This window comes from Dictyostelium purpureum, assembly GCF_000190715.1.
Source record: "Dictyostelium purpureum unplaced genomic scaffold DICPUscaffold_598, whole genome shotgun sequence".
In the NCBI taxonomy this organism is placed as follows: Eukaryota; Evosea; class Eumycetozoa; order Dictyosteliales; family Dictyosteliaceae; genus Dictyostelium; species Dictyostelium purpureum.
Window position 1 is genome coordinate 1 of NW_003519932.1, and position 12,500 is coordinate 12,500.

The 12,500-nt window shown below is 22.6% G+C and overlaps 4 protein-coding genes across 4 annotated transcripts; 3 read left to right on the forward strand and 1 right to left on the reverse strand.

Annotated features, from left to right (window-relative positions):
• The first annotated feature begins 449 nt into the window (after positions 1-449).
• On the forward strand, positions 450-3,577 carry DICPUDRAFT_51636 (uncharacterized protein). The gene is made up of 3 exons (XM_003294593.1): positions 450-652; positions 1,560-2,011; positions 2,101-3,577. The coding sequence occupies exons 2-3, from the start codon at positions 1,802-1,804 to the stop codon at positions 3,061-3,063; spliced, it is 1,173 nt and encodes a 390-aa protein (XP_003294641.1). The 5' UTR covers positions 450-652; positions 1,560-1,801; the 3' UTR covers positions 3,064-3,577.
• Positions 3,578-3,703: 126 nt separating this feature from the next.
• On the reverse strand, positions 3,704-6,697 carry DICPUDRAFT_85101 (uncharacterized protein; the record flags this gene model as incomplete). The annotated part of the gene is made up of 6 exons (XM_003294596.1): positions 3,704-4,211; positions 4,290-5,141; positions 5,213-5,427; positions 5,500-6,237; positions 6,317-6,560; positions 6,651-6,697. 6 exons carry the CDS (start codon positions 6,695-6,697, stop codon positions 3,704-3,706), a joined length of 2,604 nt encoding a protein of 867 aa, XP_003294644.1.
• Positions 6,698-8,325: 1,628 nt separating this feature from the next.
• On the forward strand, positions 8,326-11,055 carry DICPUDRAFT_159673 (uncharacterized protein; the record flags this gene model as incomplete). The annotated part of the gene is made up of 3 exons (XM_003294594.1): positions 8,326-9,582; positions 9,662-9,905; positions 9,992-11,055. The coding sequence occupies 3 exons, from the start codon at positions 8,326-8,328 to the stop codon at positions 11,053-11,055; spliced, it is 2,565 nt and encodes an 854-aa protein (XP_003294642.1).
• A 583-nt stretch (positions 11,056-11,638) lies between these two features.
• On the forward strand, positions 11,639-12,372 carry DICPUDRAFT_85103 (uncharacterized protein; the record flags this gene model as incomplete). The annotated part of the gene is made up of 2 exons (XM_003294595.1): positions 11,639-12,121; positions 12,183-12,372. Coding segments are annotated over 2 exons (673 nt in total), but the record flags the coding sequence as incomplete, so codon positions are not given.
• Positions 12,373-12,500: the final 128 nt, after the last annotated feature.

Sequence of the window (12,500 nt, forward strand, 5' to 3'; positions counted from 1 at the left end):
GTAAACCAAAACCCAATCCTTTTTTTATTTTTTTTGTTTTTTTTGGTATTTAAATTAGAATTAAAGTAAAAGGTGGGAAAAGGTAATCCCATTATTTTTGTGTGCGTTTGATGAATGGTTTTTTCAGGAGTAGAGAGTGTGATTGTTTTTTAAGTGGGGGTGGCCCAAAATTTTGGTGTGTTATATTAAAAAAAAAAATCAATATTATTTTTTTATTTTTCACACTCTTTTTTTTCTCACAACACTCACACAAACATCCAAATTCAGCTTAAATTATATTTATAATCATTAATATTAAAAAAAAAAAAATATTAATATTAAATATAATTATGTTGTTGTTGTTTTATTTTGTTTTTATTTAATTTAATTTAATTTAATTTAATTTTTAAAAAAAAAAGCATATATTTTTTTAATAAATTAAAATTTTATTTGATATTTGTTGTTCAATTTATATATCTTGTTATATTTATATCTATATTTATATCTATATCTATTTTTTTTTTTAATTAAATCATATATTAAACTATATATTAAAAATTTATATAAAATAAAAAAAAAAAATTAATTTTATATATTCAAATATTTCATCTCGTCATAGTCTTTTTTTTATTTATTTTTTTGGTCCCCCCTCTCCAATCAAATTTATAAAACTGTAAACATAAATATATTATATACAATCTCATAACTATCATTGGAGTATTGATTAAAAATATTTAATTATTTATATCTATTACTCTTTATTTTTATGTATTTATTTACTTGCTTTAATATAATTTAATTAATTGCAGATTTAAAATAATTCTGTAGAATTTTACTTTTTTTTTTAATTTTATTATTGTTTCTATTTTAAAATAATATCAATATTAATAAAAATTTAATAAAAACTCTCACACACACACTATTTTTTCTTTTGTTGTTTTGGTGATTTTAATCACAGGGTGTTTGATCATTAATTTTGAAAAAAAAATCTTTTTTTTTATTTTTTTATTGTTGTGTTTATTATTTTATTTTTTTTATCACTTTTTTTTTGGTGAGAATTTTTCAATAATTCATATATAAAAAAAAAACTTATTTTAAAATTATCAAATAAATTATTATAATTATTTATCAAAGGTTGTTCATTTTATTTTTTAATTTTTTTTTTAATTTTTAATTTTTTTTTTGTTTCTTTTTTTTTTTTTTTACAAATAAATATCAAAATAGTGTGTGTAAATTTAATATATTATATATATATATAAAACTGCATTAAAAAAATAGAAAAAAAAATAGAAAAATTTAAATTTTTTTTTATTTTTTATTTTTTTATTTTTTTTTTGTTTTTTTTCAAATTTTATTGGTTTTTTTCAAAAGTATTTTTTTTAACAATTAAAATTATTTTTGTGTATAATAAAACGAAAAATAAAACTTTATTTTTCGTTGTATAGTTTTTTTTTTTTTTTTTTGTTGTAATAATGTATATTTTAAAATTATAGTTTAATTATTTTTAAACCCCAAACAAAAAAAGAAAGATTTTTTTTAACATTTTTTTTTTTTTAACAAAAATTTTGGAAAAAATTAAGATTTTTTTTTTTTTTTTAAAAAAAAATTCTAAAGGTTTTTTTTATTTTATAAAAAATCAATCTTATATTTTTCTTCTCTTCTCTAAATTAATCAGAGTTAGTTGGGTACATTTAAATCATTTCAATTAAAATTATATCAATATACCACGTAACAATAATACAATTATACAATTACAATTTCAAAATCATAAACAAATATAAATAATAAACAAACAAATAGATAAAACGTAATATATATAAAAATGAATCAATTAGTACCACAATCTCAAAACCAAGGCTCAAGTGCACTTCCACCAAACATTAACCCAAAAACTAGAAAACCATATACAATTTCAAAACAAAGAGAAAATTGGACAGATGAAGAGCATCAAAAGTTTTTAGAAGCTTTAACATTATTTGATAGAGATTGGAAAAAAATTGAATCATTTGTCGGAACTAAAACGGTTATACAGGTAAATATAATATAATAAAATAAAATAAAATAAAATAAAATAAAATAAAAAAAAATATACTAATACTTTATATTATTAAAACTTTATAGATAAGAAGTCATGCACAAAAATATTTTATAAAGGTACAAAAAAACAATACAGGTGAAAGAATTCCACCACCAAGACCAAAAAGAAAATCAGTACAACCATATCCACAAAAGCAAAAACATGATTCAATGGGTAATTTTCTTCCAGAATCCTTGGCTGGTAACCAATTTATAAGTAGTACCTCATTTGCCAACTGGATGAGTTATAGAGGTTTAATGCCCACCTTATCCGATGCTCAAATTAATCCAAGTGATATTCAAAAACAATTAGAACAATTACAACAAGCCCAACAATATATTCAACAAGCCATGATCAACGCACAAAGCTCTACTCGTAGCGGTAATCCAACTCCAATCCTTACACCAAATTTCCCACGTATCTATACTTTTCTTTCAAATCTCTTTGAGAATAACAATTCAACATTTTCGGACTCTTTAACAGAATTATCACCAATTGACCGTGAAACCATGCAAATTCTTATGCACAATTTAGCAATTAATCTTGCCAACCAACAACACAGAGAAAACCATCAAAATTTATCCGAGCAATATAGAATGAAAAAGGATGAAGATGATGAATTAAATGGTCAACACAATGGCTTAAACTCACCTAGAGCCCCACCTTCAAGCGCCAACACTACTCCACCATTAACAAGCACAATGAATGTTTCTGGCGATTTCTATTCCGGTGATGGTGGTGCAAGCGAATTTGATCAAGCAAATACTGCTCATTTAAACACTTCCGCTTATCACTTTAACAACTCTAATAATAATGCCGCTCATAATATAAACTTGTTTTCTTTACAAAATCAACCTCCAATATCCCATGGTTTAAGTATGGGAGGAATGAATTTAAATATGAACAGTATGGGTTTAAATGGCTTAAATGGCTTAAATGGATTAAATAGTTTAAATGGTTTAGGAAATTTAAATAATAATTTAAATGCTTCAAAATCATATTTTTAAAATAACAACAACAATAATTTAAATTTATATAATCTTTTTTTTTTTTAAATATTTATAACTCAAATATCAAATATATATCAATAACAACTGCAACAACACAATAACAATAACAACAATAATAATAATAATAATAATAGGTGGTTCTTTTTTTATTTTTATTTTTTTAATCAATAATTAAATTAAAACATAGCAAAGTCAAAAAATTAAATATACAACAAAATTACATATATATTAACTTTTTCAAATCAAAACAAACCAAAAATCAAAACAAACAAAATCAAATAATGAATGATAAAAAAAAACATTTTCTTTTTTTTTTTTTTTATGACTAAAATAAAAACAAAAGAAAGTGTCAATATCAAATTCAAATTTTTTCAACAAATACAAAAAACAAACAACAAATTTTTTAAGTTAAAAAAGAATAATATAATTGTTTTTTATAGAAAAGAAAATAATTTTTAATAAAACCAAAAAATAAAAATAAAAGTCCTTTATTTGTAAATTAAAATTAAACAAAAAAAAAAAAAAAAAGTTTAAACATGTTTTATTAATATTTTTTTTTTTAAAATTATTTTCAATTTTATATATATAATTTATATATATAACACTAAATTTTTTAAATATCGTTTTATTTTTTTAATTATGAATTTAAATCAAAGCCATCTAATGGTGGGTTAGGGTTGTTCAAAATATTGTTACCATTAATGTTGTTACTATTACTTGAACAATCATTTAAATAGTTTAGAATATGTTCTAATAATAAATAATCACCACTTCTTGGCAATGGTTGTTGCTTTTGGTTTGAAAATCTCATTGATGATTGTGGTGAATGATTTGGAGTTGCTAAAGGTGTTATGATTGGAGTTGCAAGGGAGGGTGGAATTGGGATTGATGATGATGGTATATTGTTGCTGAATAAATTGAATGAGGGTGGAATTGGTTGTTTCAAAGTTGAATAAAACTTTAGAGTTTCGTTTAATATCATTGCTTTACTAAAAAGTTCTCTTATTTTATCTTCTAAAAACATTATACAGTTTTCGGGTGGCATGCCAATTGTATAAAAGTAAACAATGGATGATAAAGCTGTGGAGATGTACTCAGATGAAAAGCCACTTAAAACTTTAATATCTGGATATGTAACACCATTACTAAAATAAAATATAAAAGAAAGTAAATTATTAATAAAAGTTATTATTATTATTGTCGGTATTATATTATTTACTTACATTTGAACAGGATTTATTGAATCCCAAAGATTTTCTTTACTACAGGTAATGATATCGCATTTACATCTTGAAACATCAGCAATAATTGCATTTGACTCTTTAATTGGTGAAGGAAAGGGGTGGTGATCGACCCATAGTCTAAGATCATCAATTAGTTTTGGATAGAAATCATCTTTTTGTAAAGCTATTATTGAAAAGTCATTGACATATTTTGGAGAAATACCACCAGTTAATGATCTTGATAGGTCGAAAAAGTAATTTGGTAGTTTTAAATTTGCTGAACCCATGCTATAATCTATGTATTGAAATTTGGTGGATTCCAATAATGATTCGTTGAAATGATCTTTGGCCATTTTACTGGTATTTGCTTTAATATGTGAAGGGTGTTGTTGGTGTTGGGGTGGTAGGTTCCCATGTTGTCCTGAGCTATTCTGATTTAGGTTTGATTGCTGTTGGTTTTGTTGCTGATTATCTAATAAATTTAAATTATATTCATTTTCTTGGTATAATCCTAAATGGCTTGTTTGTGGGTCTAATAGATTCTTATTTAAAATTAATTCGAAAATACGCCAAAAATAGCTGACAACATTTAAAAGTTTCTTTGAGACTTCATCTTTGGTAGATAAAATAATAAGTTTGCTAAGTTTATAGTTTCCTCGATTGTTTTTACAATTTACGCACCCAGTGTAACCATAGATTTGTGATAGTTGATAAAGAAACTGTGTTTCAAAGCTATAGTCTTTATTACATTTTTCATTTGTGCATCTATATGATGGTGATGAGTTTGATAGAACACCACTTAACCATGATTGGTTATATGATAAAATCTGTGATATTAAATTTGATAAAAAACTATTATAAAAATTAATAATTTATAGTTAATAATTTATATTTTCTTTTTTTTTTTTAAATATAATAGTTACAATTTTGATTTTGGAGTATTATATACTGGTAAAAGTTCTCTTAAGTTTTCTAATAAAACAACATAGGTCTGTCTTTTAGTGCTTGGGTTTGTTAATGTATCCAACCATAATGGTTTTTCTAATCTTGGTGCTGTATAAAATTCTTTAATATAATATCTAAATTTTTCAACTTCTGAATATAATTGATTTATTTCTTGAGTCCCAAAGTTATTTAACTTTTTATAAAAAAAAAAAAAATTAATATCTAAATTTTATAAATAAACATTAGGTATCATATTATTACTCACTGAGCCGCTTTTTGGTAAATTTGAAAACTTTGAATATATTAAATTCTTTAATAGCTTTACAATAAATTTAATCCTCATATCAATTATTAAAAAGTGTGTTATTATAAACTGATGAAAATTTGAAACAGAGTCTAAATTTGATTTTTTATCGTTTGTTGGGGTTGCACCGTTTGTACTGCTGTTTGCATTGTTCATGGTTTTGAGTTGGTCGACAGTTGGTCCAAAGATTACACACATTGCAACAGTAATTTTGGTTACTTTTGGTTGTGATAGTGGCGATCTTGGTATTCTTCCGCCAAGTGAGGATGATGATCTGACCCTATTGACTCCATTAGTACCTGCATTATCTTTTGTTGATGTGGAGTTGTTGATTATACTAACATTGCTACAACTGCCACCACTAATGCTGGCTCTGTCATTGGTTTTATTACTATTTATATTACTATCGCTGCTATTGTTAAGAGTATTTTGTGATGCTAAATCAGTTGATGAGGTAGATTGTGGAATCTGAGATTTTTTTAAAGCTGGTGGTGTTTTGCTGCCATCTGATGATTCTGGTGATAGTAAATCGCAACTGTTATGTGGAGATTTTTCCTCTCTCTTTAAATTTAATGTAAATAGTTTCGTTAATAACATTTGCTGACTATCTGGTAAATAATGTATTTTTGTAGTTGTTCCCTGTATATTCATTGGTACTGTACCAAACATCATTTCTCTAAGCATATCAATTTTTCCTAACTGTAATGTAGGGTTAATTGGAAATTTGTTAGTTGGTTTATATATTAATAATTTTAATCAAATAATTGTTATTATTTACTCTTGGTGCACCTGGGGGTGTTGTGGTTGTTGGTTTAGTTGGACTTGGGGATGGGGTTTTATTTACAATTGTTGGGTTTCCATTTGTTAAAATTACTTTGGTTGTATTATTATTGGTTGTATTTGATGCCGCTTTGGCTTTTTTTAAATAATCTACTTGTAGTGTATCGAATAACAAAGTACTAGAATTTTGATAAACTACAAACCTAATTTGATCGTTGTTTATATTATGTTCAGGTATTTTACTATAAGAATAATAATAATTGGTAAATAAATACTGGTTTTTAATTTATATGTAATAGTAAATGGATGAGTGGGTGATAGGATTGTCTTACTTTTGTGTGGTATTTGTGTCTGATTTAAAAAATTTAAAAAAATCCATTCTAAAATGTATATGTATATATATAAATATGTGAAGGTTTTATATGAGTTATGTTATAAAGATCTGATATATTTATAATAGTATAGTTTTCTTTTTTTTATATTTTTTTATTGTTTTTTTATTTATACATGTGGAGTATTATATATAAATTATATAATATATATAGTTATATATATTAATACTTGTGTGTATAAAATAAAATTATCCTCCGATAGTAGGAACACAAAGTGTGTGATTATGAAAAAAAATTAAAATAAAAACTAAAAAAAAAAATAAAAAAAAATAAAAAAAAAAAAATAAAAAAATAAAAAATTAAAAAATTAAAAAATTTGAAAAAAAAAAAAAAGATATTATTCAAAAAAATAAAAAAATAAATAATTGAATGAAAAAATTATAAATAAATTTTGATGAAAGATTAAGTTTTTCAATTTTTTCTTTATCATTTCAAATTATAATAATTAAATAATAATAAAAATAATAACTTGTAAGTTTTTTTGATCATGATCAAAGACAATTGTTTATTCAATAATGATCAAAAACAGTATGAACTTTATTTATTATAATTTTAAGCTTTTTTATTTTTAAAAGATTGTTTATTTGTGTGTTTGTATTTAAAAAAAAAAAATTTGTTGTGGTAATTGGAACGCTTGAGTTAAGAATAGTTTAATTAGTGAATTGACTTTAAAACATGGAAATTTAATGAGGTTAGTATGTGAATAAGCCTTGCAATTAAATCTGGTTTACATTTTCTAAAGGTATCCATTTTTCTTCTTTCAACAACGATGGGATGCATGTAGAGATCACTTAGGTCTTCTGTTGAATAGTGTTCTTTTTTTTTGTGGTGTCTTAACAAAATCACCCACTTGTAGCTCTAATCAAAACAATTGGTACCAAATCTAAATAGTTCTATCATATTTCTATTAATTATTAAATTTATTGTGTTAAAAATATTTTAAAAAAAAAAAAAAATTTTAATTTTAATTTAATTTTTTTTTTTTAAATTTTTTTCATAGCATTTAATTTTATTTTTAGATATTTATTACCTTAAAATAAACAAAAGTTATTTATTATATTTATTAATATTTATTGGTTTTATATTGTTATAATAATATATATTTTTTTTTTTATTTTTTTTTTTATTTTACTAATTATTTATAAAAAAGTGTGTTTGTTATTATATTAAATTTAACTATAGGTTTTATTTTGAGTTATTAATTATTTATTTATAAAACTAATATATGTACTTCATTAGGCGCCAATAAATTATAATAATTCAATTTAAAAAAAAAAATAAAAAAAATTTTAAAAAAAATTATAAAAAAAATTAAAAAAAAAAAAAAATTTAATTTTTTCTATCTAATATTTTATTTTATTATAAATTATTTTAAACAAAACACATTATTTATTAATTTATTTATTTAATTGTTTATTTAGTTATAAACTATTCACAATTTTATCAAATCATAAAGTATAATAAAAAATAATAATTACAGAATAGTTTTTTTTTATTTTTTATTTTTTTTTAAATTTATCACAATTTTTTATTTTTTATTTTTTTTTCAGTAATATCATAGACCTTTAGTAAAAGTAAATTGTAGCAAGATTAGAAAAAATATTTATAATAAAAAATGGATATAATTTCAAAACCAGATGCTACAACTACATCTCTACATGAACAACAAACCCAACAACACCAAAATGCAGAGACAACACCAAATGAAAATATAAATTATAATAATATGAACGATAGTATATTAAAAAGTATTGTAATTCAAAACCCTAACGATGAAGACATAATAGATATAAACAATGTCAATATTTCTAATATAGATTTTAATAATAATAATATTCAAAACGATACTATAATTGATCATAATATAGATAAGCACGAAATAAGTTTAGGTACATATGAATCATCAAAAACAACAACAAACTTCTCATCCTCAGTTTTTACAACATCAACAACACAAACCACTAAATCAAAAAGAAACAGTGATGGTTTTGATAACAAAGAATTAAAGATAAATGATTTGGAAACAAATAATGTAAATAAAAGACACTCATTACAATTAACAAATAACTATGCATCAACTTATAAATCACCTTTGGATTCACCATCAAAAACCTTAGCCAGAACTTTTAGTATCAGTATAATTAATAGTGTAAAAAAATCTAGACCCTCTTCTCTTCAACTTCCAAATTCTAATATCCCATCCTCTTCATCATTGTCATCATCAACTAATAGCGGTGTCAATCCTCAAGAGACTGGAGTGGTTCCACCATCACCTCATTATACTGTTAGAAAAGATAATGCAGACATATCATTCCCATCTCCAGTAAAACAACAGCAACAACAAGATGATTATGAGCAAATTCAATATAAACACAATATTTCCTATGAAGAAAATTCTGATGTTGAAGAAAAGTTACAAAAAATAATAGACAATCCAGAAGGCCATCAAACACAACCAGAATTAGAAATCCTTATACAACAGTTGGTTCCAGGATTGGACCGCATAGGAATTTTATCTATAATAGATAGAATTAGTTGTGATGAATATGGAAATGTAGCAAATAATGAATTGATCAGTTTTATGGAAAAATATCATAATACAGATCTTATGGAAGATGTATTTGAAGATCATCCTATTAACAATTTAGTACATTATGAAAATGGTAAAAACTCATTATCAATACATCCAGAACCTAATCAAATTATTCAACAAAATACCCAACCAGCTCGATTCGGCCAATATTCAATTGCTTTAGATTCTGGTGATTTTGAAGGTGTCGGAACAAATGGTGCATTTAAACAATCTGAAGAAACCCAACAACTTCAGGATGAAATTAATCAATTAAAAAAGGAACTACAGAATTATAAAGATGTAAGTTTTTCCATATAAATAATAAATAATTAATAATAACATAAATCCAATATTAATTCTAATTTATTGTTTATAATAGAATGGAAATAATGAAACTGAAATTAGGGGTAGGTGTTCAAGATATGAAGAAGAAAATTCAAAATTATATTTAGAAATCAAGAAATTAGAAGAAAACGAGGCTAAATTTAGAAAAGAATTAACAAATTTAAAAGAAATTGAAAAGAAAAGAAAAGTTCAGTTTACTGATACTGAAGAAGAATACACAAAGAAAGAGAAGGAGTCTACAAAAAAGATGGATACTTTAAAATCAACAATATTGACATGTAGGTAATTTTATAATATTATAAAAGTTATTATCTTTAAAAATTATTATTTTAATATTAATTTAAATTTTATATAACATTAAAAGTAAAAACCTCAATTAAAGAGGAAAAAAAAAAAGTAGAAGATATAGAAAAAGAATCATTGTCAAAAATTAATGAATTGGAAAATAAACTAAGGGTTCAAACAAATAGATGCACATCTTTGACAAGGGAATATGAAAATTTAATTAGTCAAATTGGATTAGATAAAGAGGTGCAACAACAGCCACAACAACAGCCACAACAACAGCCACAACAACAGCCACAACAAACGAATGAATTACATTCAAATAAAACTATTACAAATATTCTCGATGATAAAAGTAATAATAACCCTATCATTAACCCCAATTCATCATCATCACTAAATGAATCGCTATTTAGACAATCTCAATTATTTGACCAAAAGAATTTTTCAGTTAGCAGCGACCAACTCCATAAAGAATTAATAAAAAAAATAGAAACTTTAGAATCAGAGAATTTATCACTTCAAGCTCAAAATAAAAAATTGGAAGATGAATATAATAAAAATAAACAAGATTTAGAAAACCAAAATAATGAATTAAAAACAACAATATCCTCATTAGAAACTTTAAACTCACACTTAAGACAACAAAATAGCGCAGATAATAATAGTAGTAGTAGTAGTAGTAGTAATAATAATAATGATATATCAAATGAAGAAAAATTAAAATATAATCAAATTTTAGAGCAAAATGAATCATTAAAATCCCTTCTCCATAATAAGAACGATCAAATTAAACAGCTAAATGAATTCAATGATGAAATGCAAAGAGTTGTTACCAATTCTTCAAATGATATGTCCCAATTCAAAGATAATATTGCCAATTTAATTAAAAATTCAATCGCAAATAAAAATGTAAAACAACAACAGCAACAATTACAAGAAAACAACAATAATAATACAAATGAACAGATTGAAGATAATGAAGAATTTGAAAATACCAATAATGATAAAAGTTTCTCAAGAAGATTGTTTAATAAACTTGAGTCTTTATTCGCGATAATAGGTTTAGTCGTATTTGTTTTATTTACAATTGCATTTATATCAAGATTAAATCAAAATCCATTTATGGAAAGACCAAATTAAGAAATAAATAAATAAATAAATAAATAAATTTAAATTTAAATTTAAAATAACAATAATAAAAATAGTTTTACAAAAAAGCAGTTAAATTTAAACCACTATATACAAAGTAATATTGTTATTAATAATAATCTTTTCAAATTATAAAAAAAAAACACTGTGAATACTATCACCACACTCACACTATACATAAATATGTACATGTTTACCAATATTTTTATTTTTATCTTGGGATATGTTAATCGAAATCATTTTATAGGAATTTTCATCGACTCTCAAAATAACTTTTTAACACTCCAAAATTCATTTTTTCTATTATTAAAAAAAAAAAAAAAAAAATTTTATTACCCCCACCAACAACAACTCACCCACACTTTCATTACTATTATATTATTAATAATTAAAAAAAATTTTAATTTATGTTTTTTTTTACAAATGATACATATTTTTATTCACATTATATTTTTTTTTCATATTATTTTTTATTTGTAAAAAATTTATATTTCTTTTTCTTTTAATATTTATTTTATACTTTATTTCTATAAAAATTTTATTTAATTATTATATAATAGATAGTTTTTAATAAATGGATTTCGATAATAGTAATAGCTTTATAAATTTAAAAAATAGCAATTATTTAATCGACGAAAATAAAGATATATTAGAATTTTACAATCAAAACCCAAATGGATTAATTACAAAAAAGCAATTAAAGCAAAATTTAAAAGAAATAATTTCAGATGATGAATTAATAGAGAGTATATTCAAAAACATACCATTTCAAAAAGTAGCACCAATTAAATTTATATATGAAGGCTTTTTAAAAGAGTATTCAAAAATATTTAAAGCAGAAGATAATAAGAAAGAAGAGTATAACGAAGTTGTATATGAAGAAGAAGAGGAGGAAGAAGATGAAGATGAAGATGAAGAAGAGGAAGAGAATTTTTGCCAAAAAGATTCAAATTCAAAAACTTCAATTGTTATATCCGCACATAATGACCAAATAGAAATAGAAAACAATAATAACATCAAATTGAACCTAAGCAACGAAATTAAAAACTATATAAAAGTAAATATATTTTTTATTTTTTATAAAAAATTGAAAATAAATATTAATTTTTTATGCACAGAATGAAAACGATTTAACAGAAAATAATTTAATATTAGAAGAAAAGGTTAAGAAATTAAAAATAGAAATTAAAAATTTAAAAGATATAGAAAAGAAAAAAAAAGAATTAGAAATCCAATTTGAAGAACTTGTAGAAAATGATAAAGCAAATAAAAAACAAATAAATGATTTAAAAAATCAAATAAATAATTGTAAATATTTTTTTAAATTTTATTTATATAACCAACATTTTATTAATTTTTTTTTCATAGTAAATAAAAAATTAAATATAGAAAAGGAAGAAAATTTTAAAATTAAAAAAGATAATTTTGATCTATCC